At 38.0% G+C, this 24,900-nt stretch overlaps 1 protein-coding gene across 2 annotated transcripts in view; it reads left to right on the forward strand.

Annotated features, from left to right (window-relative positions):
• The first annotated feature begins 2,612 nt into the window (after positions 1–2,612).
• The window catches only part of LMBRD1 (LMBR1 domain containing 1), a 110,516-nt gene continuing 88,228 nt past the window's right edge, over positions 2,613–24,900 (forward strand). The window contains exons 1-4 of one of the 2 annotated variants that reach the window (XM_053222610.1): positions 2,613–2,861; positions 5,817–5,892; positions 9,033–9,209; positions 14,385–14,445. In XM_053222610.1, coding sequence (XP_053078585.1) covers positions 9,183–9,209; positions 14,385–14,445 — 88 coding nt within the window. In that variant the 5' untranslated portion in view covers positions 2,613–2,861; positions 5,817–5,892; positions 9,033–9,182. The remainder of the gene's footprint in view (positions 2,862–5,816; positions 5,893–9,032; positions 9,210–14,384; positions 14,446–24,900) is intronic. The other variant, XM_027057490.2, reaches the window with a different exon arrangement.

Raw genomic sequence — 24,900 nt, forward strand, 5'->3', positions numbered from 1 at the left:
TAACTATTCATGAAGGTTCCACCTTCATGACCTAAGTACCTCCTAAAGGCCCTAGCAATAAATACCATTACCTTGGGCTTTATGACTTAACATGAATTTGTGTGTGTGTGTGTGTGTGTGTGTGTGTGTGTGTGTGTGTGACAAATATTCAATCTATAGCACCTGGAGAGCAGGACAGGATTACCTGTATCAACAGATAGTATCTGTTATTTCATCCTTGCTGGCCTAGTCTGTATGCTAAATGAATAGTCCATCCTGACTAGGCTGAAGAATGGAGAGACAGGTTAATATGCACATCTCTACCTGTCCAGATGCCTCACATTCTCTTTCTTTTCTTTCCCAATTTTCCTGAATCAAACTATTACTATTCTACGTAGTCACACTTGTCAGCAACACAGGTTATAAGGTTTTCCAACTTGAAAAATCATGCAACTGCCCAACAGGATCCCAGTACTTAGGCATTCAGAGACAACAGTTTATTAAATGGACTTAATTCAATGGACAGCATATCAGTACAGAAATAGGCTGTTTGATCTTGCTAAAAGCTCCAATTTCACATAAAACGTAAAGTGGTAGGGAAGATTATGGTCTTTAACTCTTTGTTTCCCTCCTAGCCTTATGTAAATTCTCCTTTATATGCCGAATTAAAAAGGGATGTGAAATGGGGCACCCAGGTGGCTCATTGGTTAAGCGTGGGGCTCTTGATTTCAGCTCAAGTCATCTCATGATTTGTGAGATTGAGCCCTGAGTGGGGCTCTGTGCTGACAGCATTGACAGAGCCTGCTTGGGATTCTATCTTTCCCTCTCTCTGCCTCTTCCCCACTTGTGCTCCTGTGTTCGTGCTCTCTCTCCTTCTCCCTCAAAATAATAAACATTAAAAAAAAAGGGATGTGAAAGGAATTTTTTCTACAACTCTTGAACCCCTCAGCCAGATAAAATACTAGTAAATGGATTAGAGTTGGGAGAAGAAAAGTTGCAGAGATTTCTTTCATGAAAATTGTTGTTGGTTTGTGGATCCCCACCTTTAACTCCAAAAGAGTGTGAGTTTGGGGGTGAGGGAACATTGGGTTAGGATGTTCCCATTTAACCTTAGACTAGTGAGGCCTCAAGGGAGCTACTTGGAGAATTTGAAATATGGTCCCTGCAATTGAGAGATACGGAGGGCTGGTGCCTGACTCAGGCATGGGAGAACTATAGCAGACTGTGGAGTGTAGGCTGACTCCCTCTGGGATATCCAAGAAGGGCTGATAGCTTTGATGGTAGAAGCAGCAGAATAGTTACACTGAGATTGGCCTGTGCTTCCAAAGGTTGTTGTGTAAGGTACTTATGATCATTTCCTATACAGGGGATTTGAGCCATGAGGGAGAGGGGGAAAACTGGCCTGGGGTTGTCTTGAGACCTTTCCTCCAAGCCAAGTGAGCACCTGGGAGAGGATTAGGAGACTAGCAGGTAAACAGAAGAGTACCACAGGGGTGCCTGGCTGGCTCAGTCTGTAGAGGGTGCAACTCTTGATCTTGGGGTTGTGAGTTTGAGACCCAGTTGGTTGTAGAGACTATATAAAAATAAAATCTTAAAACAAAAACAAAAATATACCACAGTATGTCTGGAAACTGGTGAAGGAATTTAAATGACCACTTGGAATAGAGATGTCACTATTCACTTTAAGGAAACTATATAGGAAAGATGTCTCCAGAAAAGTGAATGTTGCACAGAAGAAAGACATGATCAAACATTCACAGGTACAGAAAACACAAAGCCAATTTATGACAGTATCAACTTATGTTAAAACCGTTCTCTCCTCTATTTTCTTTTCTCTTCCCTTCGTCCCCACTCCTTCCCTACTTCTGGATTCAGCTAGAAGTAGGTCTTAGGTAGGGTGGTAGGGAATAATTTACCACCACATAATGCATTGTAAAGATATGGTAGGCTTAATTCACAAATTGTGTCTTGATTACAAGTTATGCTCCTTCAATTTAGTGGTTTAATATGTACTCCGACTGCAGGGGACCCAGGCGAGCTATCCCAGGAACTATCTCCTTGTCTCAATAGGGCCTACCATACTGTTTCGTTCATTTATGAATATTAGGAGAGCCTGCAATTTCGCTATGAAAATGTTCACAAAGTCATTATGGAAATTCACAGTCATGTATAGAGGTAAATCGAAAAGCCACAGCACCATGTGATAAGCCCATGTCCAGTGAAACAGTTACTCAGGGTGGGGGCCCCAATGTCAGCAAATTAGAGTCATTTAGGCATTGGGCAAACTTTTTTTTTTTTTTTTTTTCAGACGGCCATTCCCACAACTTGGTGAGCTCTGCTAACTGCATGGCCCATTCTGTCTTGGACACTAGGGACAAACTTCCTTTCTAGCAGAAAGTTGAAACTCCTAATGTTGGCTTGAATTTCCAGAAAAACCCAATCCAGGCCTTGTGGAGTTCCCTCGCTTTCCCGTCTATCAGCTTGGGCTGAACCAATTTTTCTAATAAGGTTGCGATGCAGTAAAACAACACCCTGACTTAAAGCCTTCACCTCACCTCGGGAGTGAGCAGCGCGGTGACGTCACGGCGTCCCGGGCGCGCTCCGCCCCCGCCCGGCTCAGCGCCAGGGGACGCTAGAGGGCTGGGGCTCCTTGGCAACCATTTGCTCCGCCCCTCCCGCCCCCTCCGCCTCCTCCGCCCCTTTAACCTTTAGGGTGCACGGGCGCAGAGTCCTTCACACTCTTTCCCCTTTCCCCCTCCCCTTTCCCCACCCCCCGTGCCCAAGTCTCCGGGCCGGAAGTGAAGATGGCGGCGGCGGCGCCTTCTGGCGCGGCTTCAGCGGAGCTGGTGATCGGCTGGTGCATATTCGGCCTCTTATTACTGGTAGGGGAGGTGCTCATAGTTTTCCCAGTGTTTGGACTGGTGGGAGAGAGGGAGGGGCCGGTCGGCCTGACAGCTGGTCTGTTAGGGCCTGGGAGACCCTCCTCGTCCCGCCCCGCCCCCCTTTTAGTTTGGACTGTTGGGGGCTCCTCTGCTCCGGGGCGGGGCCTGCGCTCGGAGTGGGTACGGAGGCACTGATTTCCGGCTGCTTTTGATGTATTTTCCCTGATGACGTCTAGTATTGTAGGTTTCCATTATCGAAACTCTTGCCCTCATCCCTCACTAGAGCACTGGGGCGGGTGGAGTTTGGGAACGGAGGAGACCCTCCGGGTTCAGAAGGGAGAAGTGGCCCCTGTTCCCCACGTGAGACGGGAGCGCAAGGTGTGGGGCAGCAGCGCCTGATCTTTGCAAGTTCAGTAGGCTCTGGCCTTGATCTGGCAGGAGGCCTCTGCTTCCCAAAATTGTTTGTCCGTGTTCCCTACCCTTGGGATTAAGTCTGCAACCTTCTGTACCGATTGTGCGATGCTTTGATGACGTGAGGTGTTCCTTCTGACTTCCCGGTTTCACATTCCTTTTCAGTCTTTTGTGATAGATGTAGAAACCTATGTAGGGAAGAGCTGTAGCCCTCTTTACTGCCAGTATCAGGGTGTGTATATACTAAAATGTATCTGACCTCAGGTACCACCTTTCCCAGTCGTCTTACTCCTGTTTAGTGATCAAAACGTGGGCCTAAATAGCCCAAATGGCCTAGTTTTTACTTTACTGCCTCATATTAGAACCCTTGGGCTTATTTTATTTGGGGGTCCAATTTGTTTCTCTCCATAACCCTCCCCATTCTCACTCTCCTTATCCTGTTGGGTACTTTGTGTCCCAAAGTATTTTGCTGCTTTGCAATTACTAAAACAGAAAACAAAAATCAGCCCCTAAAACTGCCAACTTCAGTTCTGGAAATCAAGACTTGTTAGATTCCACTACAATGTCTGCAAGCCGGGTAGTATGTTTTGCTGGTAAATGTTTCAGAAAAAATGCTACAAAGAAAAAAATGTGAAAACTTTTGGAAAATTATCTCTTGCTACCTTCACTTTCCCAGAAAATAATACTGCCTTTACACTGGAACATACTTTATTGACTCTTCTTGGTGGAGAAAATGGAAACTATAGAGGGTGGCCATGCCTCCAAAGCCATCCAGTCTTGGACTTACGGAGTTCTCGCGTTCAGGGGTTCCTGAACAGACTATCATATTAAGTTGGTTTAGAAGAAAACAAATGAGCATGGAACCAGTATCAAAGTCTGGCAGGAATATCTTGGCAGTTATCAGTTAATAAACATTTAATGTATATGAGTTGTGCTATAAATTGTGGGAGGATGTAAACAAAAGTAGCTTTTAAGTGGGCCTGAAGATAGGTGGGAAAACAAAAATTCTTAAAATAGGTATTGTAAGTACTGAAAACCAAAGTATGATTTTATAAATGATATAGGACTTCAGAGAACAGAGAGTAATATCAAAAGAAAGTGGAATTGAGGTAGACATTGGATGGATGAATAAAGGAAGTCATTGAAATTGGTGATGATACACCAGGAAAAAAAATAAAATGAGAAGGGAATTGAGGAGTTTGAAACTAGATGTTGGAACAGGAAAAAATGAGTAATAAGGGCTATCGTTTAATTTTCTGCAAATTCCTATAATTCCTGGCTTATTAGAAGAGAGCTAGATTCTTTTTTTTATTATTTTTATTTACAAAGTTTTTTTTTAATATATGAAATTTATTGTCAAATTGGTTTCCATACAACACCCAGTGCCCATCCCAAAAGATGCCCTCTTCAATACCCATCACCTACCCTCCCCTCCTTCCCACCCCAATCAACCCTCAGTTTGTTCTCAGTTTTTAAGTCTCTTATGCTTTGGGAGAAAAGAGCTAGATTCTTATGTCTGCTTTTGCATTCAGTCTTTTGAAATGTTATTTTGGTTGAAGTGTATGAAGAAAATCCCGTTTTAGTGGTACCTCGCAGAGGAGTATTGTTTAGGTAATTGTGGATATTCTTAAATATGACACCAAAACTCAATAAATAGAAGCTTTCTAAAGGTTAGTTGAAATAATGGAATCTGAAACCCTGTGAATAAACTTCATTCTGTTACATTAAAATTTGTTGATCCCTGTTGAACTTGAATGGATCTTTCTGCCCCATGCATGGTTTTATAACATCATGCATTGATTATTTGGAAAATACTGGTTCACTGAGTGATGCAGATATTCCAAATATGGATATATTTCAATATATAATGTTAACATATCACATTCATTATTATTACCACTGATCTTGTCAGAAGAAATGTTCCAGAAATAAGTACTGAGAAACTGTCAAGCCCACAGTTGTGGATACAAGTTTTCCAAAGTTCTGAGTTTCATTTAAACTCTCGAATTTTATCTTTGGGAACAAATACTGTCAGGTTTTTTTTTTTTTCTCTTGAGGTGATAGGTTCTGTTTGTTCATTTCAACAAAATATGCCAAATGTCCAAGTCTGAATAACCATAATCACACGTACTGTCAAGTCAAAGCGATACTCCTTTGAAACCAGTGCCTGATTTGGTTTTCAGCTCCTACATTACTCCTAAGATATAGCCAGCACACCTTAACGTGCAGCAGCAGAAACTCCAGCCTAATCTTCGCAGTTTCCCCCATGGAGTATTAAAAAAGATTCAAGGGTTAAAGTTCAGTAAAGTTAATTTTTACTGTTTCATTAAGCACAGTCTTAAATTGTCCTCTGTGGGTGTGTATCTGGAGGTGAAGAATACAGTAACTACTGGCACAATTTGGTGCTGTTGTCTTGATTCATGCTTAATTTGCCAGCAGTGTTTACCCATGAATTACGCAACATGAGTGCAGATAGCAACATAGTGAAAAAGACAAATGACTTTTTAGTATTATGAGAATAGTTTTCAATTTGCAAATCCTTAGGGTTCTGGGACTGCCAGTGGTTGGAGGACTTCACACTTTGACAGCTGCTGCCAGTAATCTACTGAAGAATCGAACAGTCAGATTGACTTATTTGTGTGATCCTGGGCAAACAGAATGGACTTCAGTTTCTTCTGCCACATGAGGAATGGTTAGATTTAGTCCTCCAAGCCTATAATCTAACTACCTATGTTTACTATATGAAATCTAAACCTTTCTATGTAAGTCCCCCAAGATCCTCAATTGCATTTCCCTTTGCTATATAAGACAGAGACTTCATTTCTGTAAAGCAAGTTTATTCTTGTTACTCAAAGTGACCATCACCTTGTTAGATATACTAACAAGGGAACTTGTTAGATATACTAAATATAAGACCCCAGCCTTACTGACACAGAAAGGATCTATGCTCATTAGTTTAAGAAACATTCATCCGTTCTCATTCCTGCCTCTCCCCCAGTCATTGTCAACCTTAACTTCTCATCAAAGTCCACTAAGGAGTTTTAAAAAAGCCTACTGCCCAGACCAGTTAAATTAGAATCTGTTGGGAGAAGTTGGAGACTGCTCTAAACTTTTCTTTATAATTATTAACAAAATTGTATATTTCTTTTATGAAATGTTCTTAAGATGTTATTTCACATGACATTTGGTTTCATATGATGTAGTGACCTATGACAATTCATATGACAGTTGCTATTTGTGAAGCAGTTATTGTGGCCAGGCACTGTGCTAAACTCTTTACATCTTATTTAAGTCTTATAACCTGCTATGAAATATTCTTATTACTATTTTGTAGATGATGACATTTGATTTATTTTATAATGTAGTCACTACTGATAGATTTTACCCACATAAACAAAAAGCTCTTTGGGGTTCTCAGTTTTAAAACTATACTATCTCCTGAGACCAAAAAATTCAGTATTCTCTGTCTTAACTATTTTGCTTGAGTTGCCCTTTCCCTACTTGTCTGTCTGGTTTTGGCAAACGTCTTCCTTTGCAGTAATACCTATCCCTTTGAACTTTGTAAAGTGCAGATCTTTTTGAAATCCATCAAAAAAATTACTGAATACTTTGTGTGTCAGGTCCTGCTAAGGATAGAATGGTAAAGCTCAACTTGCAGTGGCTTCAAAATAATTTGAGGAATGTTTTAAATATTTGTGAATTCATTTAAAAACAAAAATGGTAAAATATTAATATAAATTAATGAAAAATGTTTTCCTAACACAAAAATAAATTCATAAATAGCCAGAATTTGACACTAGGTCTTATTTTTCCTCCAACATCCAGTTTCCAAAGTCTACATTCCCTTCTTACGTTATTTTTTCTGCTGTTCTGACACCAGCTGAAATATTAGTAATATGAAGGAATTACATGCAACAACTTGGATGGATTTCAAATGCATTATGCTAAGTGAAAGAAGCCAGACTCAGTAGATGACATGCTATATAATATAGTACATTATGACATTCTAGAAAGGCAGAAGCTATCGGGACAGATAACAGTGGTGGAGAGTAGACAGAGGGGTTAACTACACAGGGGCAAAGGGGATTTTTCTGTGGTGGTGGAACTGTTCTTACATCTTGGTTGTGGTAGGGGAATTTGGAAGCTGTGAAACAAGTTGAGTGGTGGTGTTAGTTCAGTTCAGGCTCCTGAACTAGGATACTCGGAAAGGAAGTAACAGTGGAATCTGTTGAAGAGAGTGAAAGGACAAAACGGCGCTTTTGTCCCAGAGCTCTTAATAGAGTTTATTTAAAACAGTGGTTCTCTCTTATGGTTAGGTCATATTCCATTGCCATTTGCCACAACATGGATGGACCTAGAGGGTGAAATAGGCCAGAGGCATAAAGGCAAATACCATATGATTTCACTTATATGTGGCATATAAAAAGCAAAACAAAAAACCAGAAACAGACCCATAAATACAGAGAACAAACTGGTGGCTGCCAGAAGGGAGAGGGTGAGCAAAATGGGTGAAGGGGAGCGGGAGGTACAGGCTTCTAGTTATGGAATGAGTAAGTCATGAGGATGGAAGGTCTGCGATATTGTAATAGAGTTGTGTGGTTATAGATGGCAGCTACGCTTGTGAGCATTGCATAGGGAGTAGAATTGTAGAATCACTATGTTGTACACTGGAAACTAATGTAACATTGCATGTCAACACTACTTTAATAAAATAAAAAACAAAATAACAGTGGTTCTCAAATTTGGCTCAGATTGGAATCCTCAGGCTTTTTAAAAATGCTGTGGCCTGCAGGAACCTCACTCTGATTTGTGGGGACAGCATAAAGGTATTTAAAAACTGCCCAGGTGATTCTAACCCAGCCTAGGCTGAGAATCACTGGTTTAGTACCTATCTGTAATTCCCTACATTTGAGTAGAGGAGAGTTTCTCAAAATGTAGTTCTTGGACCAATAGCAGCCTCAATTGGAACTTGTTACAAAGGCACATTTTCTGGGCCCACTCCAGACCCCTGAATCTGAAACTCTGGGGGTGGCGCTTAGCATTTTTTACTATAACAAGCCCTCCAGATGATTCTGATATTCCCTAAAATTAGAGAATCGTGAGCAAAGTCCTATGCTCTGTGTTAGTCATTAGAAAGGCATTGACAGCTATTAAGAGTACCTGGTGGATTAGAGATGTCATCCTCAGTACCTCTGAGCGTACTTTTATCACTGGAAAGTTCCTTGCAGTGCACATGTACTCATTTTTAATGTTCACTTTTCTTTGTTTAATGCCCTTTAAAATTTGAATTATATTATAATTTGTCGATTGCATCGTGATTATTGGCAGTTAGTCTTTTAGCTGAATGGTACCCTTGAACTGTCATAATGGGGCAGAAGTTAATTTCAATTCAAGTTATATTGTATTAGTCTGGAGAAATCTATAGGTAAAAAGTATGCAAAGCTAATTACAACTATGACATATGAGACCATTAATGATTGCAGTGTATTCAATGAGGATATATGTAACTGAGCACTGTTATCAATAACTTGTTTTTTGGTGTGTCTTTGCATCTAAGTGAGGTTGTACTGCATTCATGAAATAGGCTTTGAAAATTATAAATCTAGAATAAGGTTATAAGAGGTAATGGGCCTTCATTACACATGTAAAAGGACCTTCATTTGACATAGTTTCCCATTGGAAACTTTCAAACACATGCTAAAATCAGAGCTAGAGAACACATAGTGCAGTAGCAAAACATTTCTTTTTGTTGTCTTTCAGGCTATTTTGGCATTCTGCTGGATATATGTTCGTAAATACCAAAGTCAGCGGGAAAGTGAAGTTGTCTCCACCATAACGGCAATTTTTTCTCTGGCAATTGCACTTATCACTTCAGCACTTCTACCAGTGGATATATTTCTGGTTTCTTACATGAAGAATCAAAATGGTACATTTAAGGTAATTACTATCGTACTTTAAGGTAATTACTATCATACTTGTGATTTTTTTTCCCCTTTCAAATTCTTGGCAAATAAGTGTTTAAGTTTAGTAGTCCAGTATATATTATGCTTCTGTTGTTGTGTCTGGGAATCAGTGAGGGTGCACATGCAGCACAGAGGCTAAGAATGGGACAGCCAACATGGAAGACTAGAAGTGAACTGGTACTGATTCAACAGCTTTCCAAGTGTGAAGAATACCTTTTGTTAATCCGAAAATATATTAAGTAATGCAGTAGGTTTTATTTTGTATCTCTCCTAGCTCCCTTGAAGTTTGAGTTGATTTACATTAATGAAGTAAATAATTTACAAGGGCTTTTTCTAGTGGTGGATCACAATTGTAGTCTGTTTCACATTGAGTACTTTGGGTCTGTATGGTATATGGAAAAGACCACTAAGCTAGCAGGGAGTTACAAGACCTGAGTTCTAGACTTGACTCTACTATCTAGGCTATATTTTGGTCAAATTAGTTAAGTTTTCTAGACTTCAAGTTCTTCATTTTTAAAATGAAGGATGTTGGACTGGAAGATTTCTGATTTCCTTTCCAATTATGCAAATTATTATTTAAAACATTTTTTTTTTTAATGTTTGTTTATTCTTTGAGATTGAGAGAGAGAGAGAGAGAGAGAGCACGAGCAGGAGAGGGGCAGGGAGAGGGAGACACAGAATCTGAAGCAGGTTCCAGGCTCCAAGCTGTCAGCACAGAGATTAATAAAACACATGAAGCTGCTCTTTTCATGGAGCTTACATTCTGTAAGATCAGGCCAACAGTAAACAGTCAAAACAAGTGAATTTCATGTTGATACATTCTGTGAGGAAATATAATAGATTGATGTGAAAGTTTAAGTTGTGGGTAATTCAGATAGGGGCACAGGAAGGCCAGATTGCTGGAACAGATTACTTGAGATGAGACCTGGATAAAGAGAAGCCAGTCAGGTGAAGAACCAGAGGGAAAAGCCTGTGGGGAGAGGAAACAGCAAATACAGAAGCTCGAGATGAGTTTGGCCTATTTGTGGTATTGTGGTGTTGCACTTCGGTACTAGCTGAGATTAAGACGAGGCCTGGTGGATTGTTTATGACCTTAAGTCATGTTAATAGAACTGTATTTTGGACAAATTACCTTCAAAATGCCTATTGTATATATAAAAGTGGAGGTATTAAGTAGGAGTTGGAAGTGTTGCTGAGAGGTGTAGGGAGAGGGGTAGAGAAGTGACTGCTGGCTTTGGTCAGTGGTAAGCAAGGAACAAGATAGTTTCAGTGGAGCACATGGGTGGTCAGGTTGGAGTGGGTTAACTCTGGATGGGAGGTGAGGAAGTGGTGATAGGGAATGCTGAAAACTTTTTGAGAACTTTTGTTCTCTAAGGGATTAGGAGGTGGGATCAAGAGAGGTGTTGTTATTTGTGGTGGTTATGCGTATTATCTCTGTGCTTGATGGAAGTTACTAGAGTTGGTATACTTTAGGATTCAGTACAGTGGGAGAAATTTTTGAGAGGGAAGATAGGATATCATTGCAGGGACAGTGTTCTTGAGAAAGCAGAGGAGTTGGAGATCTAAATGTGAAAGGATTGGCCATAAATAGGACTATAGGTACTTGGCTGGAGGAAGGACTAACATTTGAATACAGATGGAGGTAGGTGTTAGATTTGGTAGTAAGTTGAGTAAGCTCCTGTCTTACGGCTCCAAATTATTTTAGGGAACTCCAAGTCAGCGTTTTTTAGGCATTGACATTTTGTGCTGGTTTATCTTTGTTGTGGGGGTTATCCTGTGCATCATAGACAGTTAACACATCTTTGCTTCTACACACAAATGCCAGTAGCACATTGACACTCCCCCCTACCCCCTGGGTCTCCATTGCCAAATGCCCATGGGAGCCAGAGTCACCCCTGAATAAAAACTACTGGCCTAAGGTAAGAATACCAAGTAAAATCGAGGTGGGTTGTGTAGTTTTGGGTTGGGCTGATCATTTCAAAGTGTCATCTTGAAGAATAGAAAGGAAATTTTACATACATGATCCACTATATCTTTGTTCTGTGGAATTTCTATTTTCCTTTCATCTCAAGTGGTCTTTAATATTCTTTAGTATTAGTTCTTGGGTCTTCAATGACTCTGTAGTTTCTTTTGGTCTCTACCTTGGGAGGCAGTGTAGTCTACAAAATGTATCAAGGGCATAGCGGTTCTCAAAAGGTAAAAGAAGGAAGGTTTCATAAACTAAGCTCTTTTGACAGTATATACCTTGGAGGCAAAACTGTATAAAAGCCAAATGACTAATAGTACTTGAATGATGTATATTTTACACATATTTTTAGCTTTAAAATAGTAACAGAAATATTTTCTTATTGCCATAAGATTTGGTTAAACAAAAGAACCTTGCAGGATGAAAAGTACTAAATGTCAATGAATCTTTGGCTTTAGATTACCTTAACATACTTTCTGCTTTTGACTTTTTTGAGGTTGGGGTCTTGTTTAATTTTAAAGTTTAACTTTTAAGTAATTCTCAATGGCCACATTAATTCTTGTGGGATTATTTTGGAAATTGGAAGGGAGTTTGTATTAGGGATAGATGAATTATCCTCTATTTCAAAAAATCTTCAGGATTCAGAAATCTTTTTAAAATTCTGTTTTGTGCATACACAACAGCTAAAGAAACTGTTAGGAGCTGAAGTTTTGATTATGTACATATTAATTTGGATACCTGAATCATTGAAAAAATTTCCAGTCATGGAACAGAATTCTCCCCAGTGCTTTGCCATGGCCATGTGGTAAACACTGTTGCAAATTTTTTTTTTTTTTTGTATATGTGTGGGTGTTTCATTTTTTAGACAAAGATTGCATGTGTTAAAACTATTAGCTGCAATGTGTTCTGTGCTATCCCCTCATGGATATCTATATATGCTAGTTTATATAGATTCCATTTTTTTTTAATGTCTATACAGTTTCTCCTCAGGCATTTAGATTATTTCCAGTTGTTGTTACTGTTTTTTAATTTTTTGAACAACACTACACTGAATATTGTTGGATAAAGAGCTCTTGAGTGAAGAATCAATAAACATTTGGTGCAGGCTGGAATTACGGAGAGAACGGTCAGCAAGTACACAGGTTCTTATCTACTTGACATTCTGCAAAACGATGACCTTTCCCAAAGTGCAGGTGCTTTAGCAGAGGTACCTCTTCCTCCTTTTGTTCGCTCGTCTTATATGGCAAGAAGGAGAATGGCCTTGCAGGTGGATTAACAGTATGGACTTGGGTGCCGGGTAGTGTGCACTTGATACAAGCTGTTCATGAGGTGCTTGGACATTCCAGTTGCTGAACATCTAGAGACTTTGGGCTCCTTTAGCCCTGTGAATATGGGGTTCAGCTCCTCCTACTGTATGGGAAATGGAGGCTTCATTTTGGTAGCTTGTTGCCATATAATCCAGTAAGAGCTCTTGAGGTCATTCATTAGACAGTACTATTTGTCTTTAAAACATATCTGTGTACTGATACCTGTCCTGATTTGTGTGAATCTTTTTAGGATATATTCCAACAAACAATGTTTAGATCATAGACTATTTTACTTACCGTGTAGGAGATGGCTTTGTCTCCACATTTGCCACTAATAATGTGTTTTAAATTTTGCCACCTAGGTAAATGAAAAGTTACTATAATAATAGATTTTTATGTTTTATTAATAAAATCTCATAATTGGGTAAATTCCTCATTGTTGATCTTTTTCGAAAAATTTCCTAGCTCTTGCCTGTATGTTTTTCAGATGATTTTTTTAATCAGCATGTCAAAATACTCCACCCTCTAGTATATTGGGATTTGGATTGGCAGTATATATAGTTTTTATAGATTAATTTGGAGGGATTTGGTATTTACAATCTTTTCATGTGGGAACATGTGACTTTCATTTATTTAGATCTTTAAAAAGTTCTATAATCAATTTAATTTTCTTTGTATAATATAACATTTTTATTTAACCTATTAAATTTTTTATAGTCTTTATTGCTATTGGAAAAAATACTATTTTTATTCTACTTTGTGTGTCAAGGTTTTGCTTTTGTGGTGCTAAATTTGGATTTTCCACATTTTTTTCTTTTACCAATTTGTCAGCAAGAAATTCATAGATGTTCATTGTTCAAAGTGTTTGTAGGTGAAAAAGAAAAAAAAAAGAAAAACCTAAATTATTTTAGAAGGAACTTTAAATGCTGATACCCTTCCTTAAGAGCCAGTATAGTGGGGTGTTGATACCACTTGAGCTCTTAAAGTGTTTATAGAAAAGAAATGACCTTTGATACCAATTTGAGCCTTACTACTTAATAGCAGTAGTCACTTAGACTCTCCACATTTAATTTTTCATATGCATAAAGTTTAGGACATTTAATAAAAAGATTTGCATTTAGTTCTGATTCATTAGTATACAGATTTTTTTTATTTGAAAAGATTAATTTGAATTATATTTTCTAAGTTAAATTACTACATTTAAATTACTAATTTAAAGAACACTTGTGTGGGATGAAGGCAAAGAAGTTTAGATTGACTTTTTTTTAGGTATTTTTAAAAAATGTATATTGTACTCAAATATCTTCTTCCTAAAATTCAATCGTATTTCACTCTCTGTATAATAATTCGTCACTATTTTCTGTTTTCCTTAGGACAAAGTCCAAAATACTTAGCATGACTCATAGTGCCTTAAACCTGGCTCTTTCCCTCCCTTGCTCCACCTGCTTTTTCTTAGCTTTCCAAAGGCTCTAATGAAACTATATATTTAGCTTCTTGCAGTTTTTTCAAACTTTCAGGTATGTTCCTCCTATCTTCTGTACTTCCTACTGTTTGTTTTTTTTTCCTCCTATTTTCTGAGAACGACCTTTCTTTCTTCATTTTTCGGGTTAGAATCATTTTGGGAAGCCATCCCTGATCTTTAGGCTGAGTTTGGTGGCTCCTGTTTATGTGTTTCCCTAGAACTATGTTGTCATCTGAGCATTTGCCTGTTGAAGTTTGTTTACTTATCTGTCTCTTAATTAATTATTGAAGGCACAGGCCATACTTGTTTAGTTGATGATGTATTTATAAGTGACATTCAGTTATATTAAAACCTAATTGTAATTGTTACACAAATGGATGTTTCGTTAATATTTCTATTTCCTTTTTATCCCAGGACTGGGCTAATGCTAATGTCAGCAGACAGATTGAGGACACTGTATTATATGGTTACTATAGTAAGTATCTCAGTTTCATTTCCTATTTGGGCTGCTAACCAAAATGTAGAATTAAGCTATGTGTAAACATTTTGCTATCACTTTTGTGATTATTGTTTCAACACTAGGAGTAAGTAATACAGCAATACAGCATTCATTCCCATAATCTGGAAACTTTTAACCTACTCTGCTTCATTTGGGTTTATTTATATGTCTCTTTAGAGTTTCAGTCAAGTTACTTTAAATCTCAAGTCTTGTCCTTTGTTAACATTACCAGTTTCCCAGTTGTGCTCTTGAGTTAAAAAAATCTCTTGTTTTCTAGACATTTTTTTCTAAGTATTGACACTAGTAGAGGGTACACTGGAGAGTTTGTAGCATCAACTTTATTGTGCTATACTGATCCAGTTTAATCCAAGGGATTCTGGTTGATTGGGTCTTTCCTCTCTCTTCCTTCCCGAATGTTCAATTATAAAAGCTTATTATAAGCACCTAAATGTTTCCCAGATGTTCTCTCTGGATATACATAAGACTTGTGTTTTTACAAAAATATTAATGCTGATTTAAGGAAGGGATGTCATTTTTTTTTCAGCAATGAATCAATATGTTGAATAAAAATTCAGCAGGACACTAAATTGGAAACTGAAAAAACATAGCAGTTTCTTTTGGTGGGATAATTTTTTCAAGGGTTTCATTGAATTTTAACTTAGTTGCTTTGGCTCTGCCTTTGCCTTTTCTCCTGATCTAAAATCTTCAGAACCCATGAAATTCTATCCCTCTGGCATGTATTTTAGAAATATTTTGTGGTATTTTAATGTAGAATTCATTATTTCTGATGAATACATTAAATGTAAATTATAAAATATAAATTTGACCTGTTAGAACCTTCGAAATGGTGCTGTATTAAACAGAATGTTATCTTTTCAGTACAGATTTTGGTAGGATGTATATAAATCACTTCAAAAAAAGTTTTGGGGGAAGGGAGCCTCTCTTCTATGTGACACTAAAGTGTATTTGTGCAATAGAGCACATGACAAGATAAGGCAACTTTTATCTTGGTGCGGTCCAGGTTGAAGAGCCATATTTTATCATTGAACCTAGAGGCTACCAGATTAACCCATTGTAACCAAGGTTACAAAGACTTTTATACAGGAATGTTAATTGAATGAACATGTTAATGAAGCCCTTCCAGTTGTTTTATGGAGAGAATTAATCTACCTAAAATGATTTTAGTGTGTATTTTTCTCAATTCTCCTAAGGAAAGTATGTCCCTACTATTTTAAATGCATAGCATGGGAGATAAGTTAATCATTACAAACAGTAGAGGACTTAAGGATAAAGGGTTTGATTTTTGGCAGAACTTGAGTTATAGTTGGAAACATAACTACCTTGGGATAGTATAGTTGAGATACTGACCTAGGGAAGAAATTTGCATGAGAAGCCAAATAATGATAGAAGATTTCTTGATGACTGTGGATTCAAGGCAAGACTAATATTAATGGTTTTTGGCATAAAGTTAGTCATATCCACCTTAGCTATGGCTAATAGGCTCTTGGCTTTTACTTAGATGGTGACCTACCCCCCGGGAGCCTAAAGGATTGTATAGCTTCTGAAATAGTTACTATTCCCAAGCCCACCTGTTTCTCCAGAAATGCTAGATATTATCCAAAGAACTATTTTTTATGTATCCATTCTGTGAGATTCCATAGTTTATCTAATTACTTCTAACATATCAACATGTTTTCATTGTCTAACCTTGCCAAGAACTGTATGAGACTTTCATATTCAACGTTTTACTTAATTTTCATGAATGTCATTTTTTGGGAAGTATTTTCTATCTTTTACAGATGGAGAAATTGATATTTAGCGATATTAAAGATCACCTTGTTAGTGAGTGGCATAGCCTAAAGCTGGAGCTTTGTGGCATAGCCTAAAGCTGGAGCTTTGTGGCATTAAATGAGCTGCCTTTTAATAAATGGTTCTGGGGATGTTACCTGTGGGAATTCTTCATAGCACTGAACCCCCAGGGCAGCTCCAAAGATCATCTGGGATCTTTTAAATAATACGGAATGCTAGATTACACCCAGAATGAGTCTGGTTTACTTTGGTGTTCCATTAATGTCACCAATGCTCTTATCAGAAAAGTGTTTATGTATTGGAAAGTTGTAAAACTCAAGGTGGTGGATTCAAGTTTTCCAAAAATCTTAATTTTCTTTTGAAAACTTAGGTTTTATTGGGCAGCAATACTGTTACTTATTTTCTTTGAAGTGACAAGGCCACTTTATTCATTTTTGAGAAAGTCCATCTAATACTCAAGCCTGGATAACTACTGCTTGTCTGTCAGTTGTTCTTTCAAGAAAAATGGTGTTCTTTGAAAAAAAGTGCCTAGTGTAGCTCACAAGTGAAATACCAGAGTGCTTCTCACAAGGGCAATTTATGTGCACCTCTCTTCTCACAGGATATTAAAAAGGTGGGTACTCAAAGGTAGACATCTAATGGAATTATTACCGCATCAAAAGGGACTTCCCTAAATAAAAGTTTTCCCCACTGGTGATTGCTTGGTGGTGAAAAATATAATAACTATGGGGTGCCTGGTGGCTTAGTTGACTAAGTAACTGACTCTTGATTTCGGCTCAGGTCATGGTCTCACAGTTTGTGAGTTCAAGCCCCATGTGGGGTTTTGTGCTGACAGTATGGAGCCCCCTTGGAATTCTCTCTCTCCCTCTCTCTCTCACCCCTCCCCTGCTCTCTCTCTCTCTCTCTCTCTCTCTCTCTCAAAATAAATAAACTTAAAAAAATAGTAGCTGTTAGTGGAATGGCTAATGACATTTTGATATTATTATGAAAATAATTTTCATATTTGCATACCCTGAAGTGATCCGTGCTAATCCTAGGGTCTGGAAACCGTATTTTTGAGATACTTCTGTTATGTTAATGGAACTTTGGGTATTTTTTTCCTGGAAACTCAGGCCAGCTAGCTGCTGCTTCTACCTGCTTGTTCTCCCCTAGCTATTGATTGGTTATTAACAGTCCTCAGGTACCTGAAGCTGCCTGCAAAGGAGTCTCCTGGAGCTTGTTGAAGGATGAGAGAGTAAAGTTGTTTATTTCTGCCCTTTTGCCCTATACTCATAGGGATTCTGTACTCAGAAGAGACCCCCTCATATGAGGCTATTGTTTATCCTAGAAACATTCAGGATTCAGTCCTTTTTTCCTTTTTGAATGTTTTTATTTCTTGATTTATATCTTTAAACTTCTTTGATATTTTCTTTTAAAAAACTGCTCTTGTCTGACATTTTTGTTTCACTTCTGTTTTAATCTCATGTTTGAACCTGTTCAAGTTTTTATCTCACATATGTGTTTAGGCTTTTTATCTGAGTTCTATTTTTACATTTCAAATTTATTTTAATCTTTAAATTTTTACATTGTATTAATTGTAATTTATTGTAAAGCTTACTATAATGTTTTCTCTAACCATTCTTGAAATTTTTAGTTTTAACACTTTCACTACTTTCTTTTAATTTCTTTTTTTAAATTTTTAATTTTTTAAAAATTTTTTAGTTTTTTAAAATACAATTTATTGTCAAATTGGCTAACATACAGTATGTAAAGTGTGCTCTTGGTTTTTGGGGTAGATTCCCATGGTTCATCACTTACATGCAACAGTGCTCATCCCAACAAGTGCCCTCCTCAATGCCCATCACCCATTTTTCCCTCTCCTCCACCGCCTGCTTCCACCTTCAGTTTGTTCTCTGTATTTAAGAATCTCTTATGGTTTGCCTCCCTCCCTCTCTGTTTGTAACTATTTTTTTCCCATTCCCTTCCCCATGGTCTTCTGTTAAGTTTCTCAGATCCACTTATGAGTGAAAACATATGGTGTCTGTCCTTCTCTGACTGACTTATTTCACTCAGCATAATACCTTCCAGTTCCATCCACATTGCTGCAAATGGCATGATTACATTCTTTCTCATTGCCAAGTAGTATTCCATTGTATATATAAACCGCATCTTCCTTATGCATTCATCAGTTAATGGGCATTTAGGCTCATTCCTTAATTTGGCTATTGTTGAAAGTGCTGCTATAAGCATTGGGGTACATGTGCCCCTATGCATCAGCACTCCTGTATCCCTTGGATAAATTCCTAGTAATGCCATTCCTGGGTCATAGGGTAGTTCTGTTTTTAATTTTTTGAGGAACCTCCACACTGTTTTCCAGAGTGGCTGCACCCGTTTGCATTCCCACTCACAGTGCAAGAGGGTTCCCGTTTCTCCACATCCTCACCAGCATCTGTTATTTCCTGGGTTGTTAATTTTAACCACTCTGACCGGTGTGAGGTAGTATCTCAGTGTGGTTTTGATTTGTATTTCCCTGATGAGGAGTGACGTTGAGCATTTTTTCATGTGTCTGTTGACCATCTGGACGTCTTCTTTGGAAAAGCATCTATTCATGTCTTCTGCCCATTTCTTCACTGGATTATTTGTTTTTTGGATGTTGAGTTTGGTAAGTTCTTTATAGATTTTAGATACTAATCCTTTATCTGATATGTTATTTGCACATATCTTTTCCCATTCCGTTGGTTGCCTTTTGGTTTTGTGATTGTTTCCTTTAATTTCTTTTAAGTGAATTTTCATTTTACTTAATAGTTTCTCTAACTTTTTGTTTTGATTTTGTATGCATTCAGGGGTTGTAGCAATAGAGCCCAAACCAAAAGCGGGAATTATTCAAGACTGGTGTGTTCAGCCCTTCTGTAATTGTCCTATCACTTTATCCTAGAGACCCTTCCTTCTTCTGACACTGATTCTTGGGCTGTCATTTTTTGTGTAGATGTAAATTGAATTATATAGTATATATTGTTTTCTGTTTGGTTTCTTTAGTGTTTAGCATTGTGTTTGAGATTCATCTGTATTACTGCAGGCAACAGTACTTTGTTGATTGTCATTGCTATAAATATTCCATTGTATTAACATATCATAGCTTGTTTATTCTGAAATTCATGATCAGTTGAGTTCAGTTTTGGGCTGTTTCTTTCTTTTTTTTTTTCAATATATGAAGTTTATTGTCAAATTGGTTTCCATACAACACCCCGTGCTCATCCCAAAAGGTGCCCTACTCAATACCCATCACCCACCCTCCCCTCCCTCCCACCCCCCATCAACCCTCAGTTTGTTCTCGGTTTTTAACAGTCTCCTATGCTTTGGCTCTCTCCCACTCTAACCTCTTTTTTTTTTGTTTCCTTCCCCTCCCCCATGGGTTTCTGTTAAGTCTCTCAGGATCCACCTAAGAGTGAGAACATATGGTATCTCTCTTTCTCTGTATGGCTTATTTCACTTAGCATAACACTCTCCATTTCCATCCACATTGCTACAAAGGGCCATATTTCATTCTTTCTCATTGCCACATAGTACTCCATTGTGTATATAAACCACAATTTCTTTACCCATTCATCAGTTGATGGACATTTAGGCTCTTTCCATAATTTGGCTATTGTTGAGAGTGCTGCTATAAACTTTGGGGTACAAGTGCCCCTATGCATCAGCACTTCTGTAACCCTTGGGTAAATTCCTAGCAGTGCTATCGCTGGCTCATAGGGTAGATCTATTTTTAATTTTTTGAGGAACCTCCACACTGTTTTCCAGAGCGGCTGCACCAGTTTGCATTCCCACCAACAGTGCAAGAGGGTTCCCGTTTCTCCACATCCTCGCCAGCATCTATAGTCTCCTGATTTGTTCATTTTGGCCACTCTGACTGGCGTGAGGTGATATCTGAGTGTGGTTTTGATTTGTATTTCCCTGATGAGGAGTGACGTTGAGCATCTTTTCATGTGCCTGTTGGCCATAGTTTTGGGCTGTTTCAAATACTACTGGTTTGAGGATATAGTGTATCTGTATTTTTTTAGAAAGCATTTACTGCATTGTTGTCCACCATACGAATGCTCTTATTCAAAGAATCCTAGATTATTAGGTGTTATAATAAGTTCTTTTTGCTCTTCAGTGTTTCTCTAGTGAAAATAGATGTATGCATATTTGGATGAGGTAAGTTACGGAACTAAGGAAGAATAAGATGGACCAAGAAACTTTCAAACTCCTATTTCTATGCCATGCCTTTTCTATGCCATGCCTTAAGAGCACTTAAGAGGGCTTTTATGAAGTTTTTCGTTACTCCCTGTTGGTTAAATCCTGAAAAGTTGTACCTGGAGTCTTTACTATGCATTTTGAACGTAGGGTTTACAACCTCCTAGTGTCTAGTTTGAGATGAGTACTGTGGGACCTTGAAGTCATTTAACTTCTTTATGACTACTCCACTTGTGAAGTGGTGATAAAGTAGTATCTACTTCATGGTATGAGGAGTATGAGACATGTGGTATCTGGTATCTGTTGTTGTTTTAATTCACATCAGCTAAGAGAGCAAGGAAAGTAAACCCCTGTGCAATGATACGGGAAAATTAGAAGAATTGACCTAACATTTCATCAGATTTACATCTTTTTGATTCTTTGTTTTAAAATATTTTTTTAAGGGTTATTTATTTTTGAAACAGAAACAGAGACAGAAACAGAAACAGAGCGGGGGAGGGGCAGAGAGAGAGGGAGGCAGAATCTGAAGCAGGCTCCAGGCTCCGCGCTGTCAGCACAGAGTCCGACGTGGGGCTCGAACTCACGAATCATGAGATCGTGACCTGAGCTGAAGTTAGACACTTAACCGACTGAGCCATCCAGGCACCCCACATCTTTTTGATTCTTTATTGTTGTGAAAACATCTCTAAATTGCTTTTTTAGGTAAGATGGACTGAGACTAAATTGGAGGACTTTTTTTTTTTTTTTTGATTCAGTTTTGTGAAGTTCTTGATGAGATAGTTGTGCTTTCCTTCCCCCTTCTTAAAAGACTGTATTCTTAATCATTGGGGGAAGTTTTCGAAATGGCTTTGGATTACATTTGCTCAAGGCATTCTCTGGATAATGACTCCGTGAGACTTAGTGTCCTAAGGATTTGTTTCCAAGTGGAAATAGTAGAGGAAACAAACAACCAAAAAAAAAAAAAAAAAAAAACCCTTAAGGAAAATGACTATTCTTCAGACTACATATTCTAAGTTAAAGCCTATAAACAGTTTTGTTCTCTGAGTTGTATACTGTCAGATCATGCTCCTTGCTGTTTGAATCAGTGAGGTACTATTAACAGCAGTAGTAGTTACCTGTTGTGTGTACCAAATCACACCCAAATTTAGCAGTTTAAAACAAACATTATCTCACAGTTTCTCTGGGTCAAGAATCCAGATGCAGCTGACACAGAAGTGTTGCAAATATTGACAGATTTGATGTTTAGTCAACATATAATACTTTTATACTTGCAAAATATTTATTAAGCATGTAACATACAAAGTTTGAAGTCCCTTGTGTGCCTTTCCCTGGTGCCATCTCTCCTCCAGCCCCCTTAGAAGTAATCACTATTCTGATTTTTTTAGTCTGTTAATCCCTTGCTTTGCCTTGCTGTATCTGCCATGCTGTATCTTTGGTTTTACATTTTGAACTTTATACGAAATTACTTGTTTTCATTCAGCCTTATGTTTCTGAGATTCTTATGTGTTCTTGCATAAGGTGTAGTTTATTGTGTATGAATATAACACATGGTGATCAGTCTGGACATTTGGATTTTTTGCTACTAAAAACTGTGTGAGGAACATGTTTGTACACGTTTCCTGTTGCGTATGTGCAAAATACATACATAAAATTGATGGACCATAAGTTATGTGCATCTTGAACATTCTAAATAATGACAAATTATTTTCCTCAGTATTTATACCACTTTAATTCCCATGAAAAGGGTGTGATCCTTCCAATTGCTCTGTATCCTAAAGTTGGTGTTTTTGTTTTTGCTGTTATATTCCAATAGAACATTATTTACAAAAGCAGGTGGTGGGCCAAATTTGGCCTATAGGCTGTAGTTTCCTGGCCCCTGGCCCAATCTATTACAGTTATATAGAAAATAAAAATAAAAGCTGTGTGTGCAATCAACAACTAAAAGAAAACATCCCAAAGGTCAAATTAGGTGGCATTTAGGTAGTTGAATTATGTGTAACTGTTTTATTTTGTGTGTATATTTTTATTTGCAAAATTACCCAAATGAGTATATACTACCTTCAAAATGAAGGGGAGAAAAAAGAACATTTAAAAGTGTTCATGTATTGGGGCACCTGGGTGGCTCAGTTGGTTAAGTGTCTGACTTCAGCTGAGGTCTTGATCTCATGGCTCATGAGTTGGAGCCCCGTGTTGGGCTCTGTGCTGACTGCTCAGAGCCTGGAACTTTCTTTGGATTCTGTCTCCCTCTCTGCCCCTCCCCCGTTCGTTCACTTTCTCTCTCTCTCTCTCCCTCTCTCCCTCTCTCCCTCTCCCTCTCTCCCTCTCTCCCTCTCTCCCTCTATCCCTTTCCCTCCCTCCCCCTCTCTCCCTCTCCCTTACGCTTTCTCTCTTTCTCTCTTTCAAAAATAAATAAACATTTAAAATAAAGTGTTCATGCATTATCTGAGTTCTTGGAATAGCAAGGAAACTGTAACCTGAGATTAAAATATTGCTATAAAATACTACTGACAAGGGGTGCCTGGGTGGCTCAGTCAGTTGAGCATCTGACTTTGGCTTAGGTCATGATCTCCTAGTTAATGAGTTTGAGGCCCACGTCGGGCTGTGTGCTGACAGCTCAGAGCCTGGAGCCTGCTTTGGATGCTGTGTCTCCCTCTCTCTGCCCCTTTCCCTCTCATGCTCTGTCTCTCTCTGTCTCTCGAAAAATGAATAAACGTTAAAAAAATTTTTTTAAATACTACTGACAAGGCTAATATTATTTGGATAATATGGAACGGCAAGACTGTGGCTGTAGTTTCAGAATCTACAGTGTACTTTTTTTGGAGTATAGTTGACACACAATGTTACATTAGTTTCAGGTGTTCTCTATGCCAAACTTTGATACTGCTATGTATTTTTAGTTTTTGCCAGTGTGGCAAGTGTGAAATGATAGGTCCTTAATCTTCATTTCTCTTATTTTGAAAAAGAAATTGCATGTTTTTAAAAAATTTATTGGCTTTTTCAATTTTCTATTTGAGTTACCTTTTTTAAAGTTAGGTTGTTTGTGTTTTTCTAACCGTTTTAAGACTTTTTTTTAATGTGCTCTGAGCTGTTCACACAGTGATTCCAAATATTTTATTTTTCCTCCCATTGAGTTCCACTCCCCCCATCTTTCTTATGAAAGTAGGGACTTCTGAGCTTTGATTTAGCCATATTCATGAACCCTATAATGATGACTGGAACATACTCATTAGATATTTGAGTTGAATACATTTTATCAGAGGAGATAATCATGTGAGGTTTTTTTTTTTTTTTTTTTAATCTTTTAAGTAATGTATTACATAGGTAAATTATTCTTCAACCAACTTTGCACTCCTAGGATAAACCTTGATTGGTCATGATGGTGGCTTTTTTGGTTTTTAAATCTTCTTGTTGGACTTGTTTTGCTGTTACCTTATTTGGGATTCTCTTAAAAATTGACTGAGAGGTGAGACTGGTTTATAAATTTCCTGTATCTTATTATTCTTGTCAGGTTTGCATATGAAAACCCTGCTAGCTTCATAAAATGAACTGAGAAGTATTTGTATTATTACTATTATTATTATTTTAGAGAATGCTATGGACTAGTGAGCATTACATGGGACTCTGTCCCATAATCTGTACCCATGTTTAATAACTAAGGGATAGAAGTGAGTGTGGTAGTTTGTACAATTATTTCTAATGACCTAGTCACAAAACTTGTTTCTAATAACTGAGTTCTGCTGGTTAGAATTCTTAATAGCCAGATGGAAGCACTTCTAGTAAGGATGAAACAATAGTTTCATTGAATTAGAGGTATTACTTCCACCTAACCATTTGGTTTCCTTATTCTATTGAAATGAACAGGCAATAATAGTTACCATGTTGGCTGGAATGATTGATGCTGGTTATTAGGGGAAATAGAGTTGCGGCTACACAGTGAAGGCAAGAGGTATATCTAAAACCCAGGGGATTCTGGGGCATCTCATGATGCTAGCATGTTCAGTGGTAAAAGTTAATTGAGATCTGTTACACTCATGGCTCACAGGCTACCAACAGCTCTGGATAGTTCAGGAGTGAATGTTTGGCTTCTCCTATTTCTCGTGTCATATTCTGTTTTAGGGCTTACACCTGTCTGCTGTTTAACAGATTGGACATACATGGCATATATAGTATAGTGTTGTCCTTATTTTATTTTATTTTTTTTTTAGTCTCATTTAAAATAAGTCGGAAATGGGCTATTCAGAGATCATATGGCAGTACTATGGCATCATGAGGGTCGTAAACTTGTGTTTTTTTTTTTTTTTTCCTCTGCTCTCCATCCTTAGTACATGATTTCCATCTTATATAGTTACCAAAGTCCAAAATGATGGCTGGAGTTTAAGTTGTCATGTATCCATTTCGGGCAGGAAGCTG

This window comes from Acinonyx jubatus, chromosome B2, assembly GCF_027475565.1.
Source record: "Acinonyx jubatus isolate Ajub_Pintada_27869175 chromosome B2, VMU_Ajub_asm_v1.0, whole genome shotgun sequence".
In the NCBI taxonomy this organism is placed as follows: Eukaryota; Metazoa; Chordata; class Mammalia; order Carnivora; family Felidae; genus Acinonyx; species Acinonyx jubatus.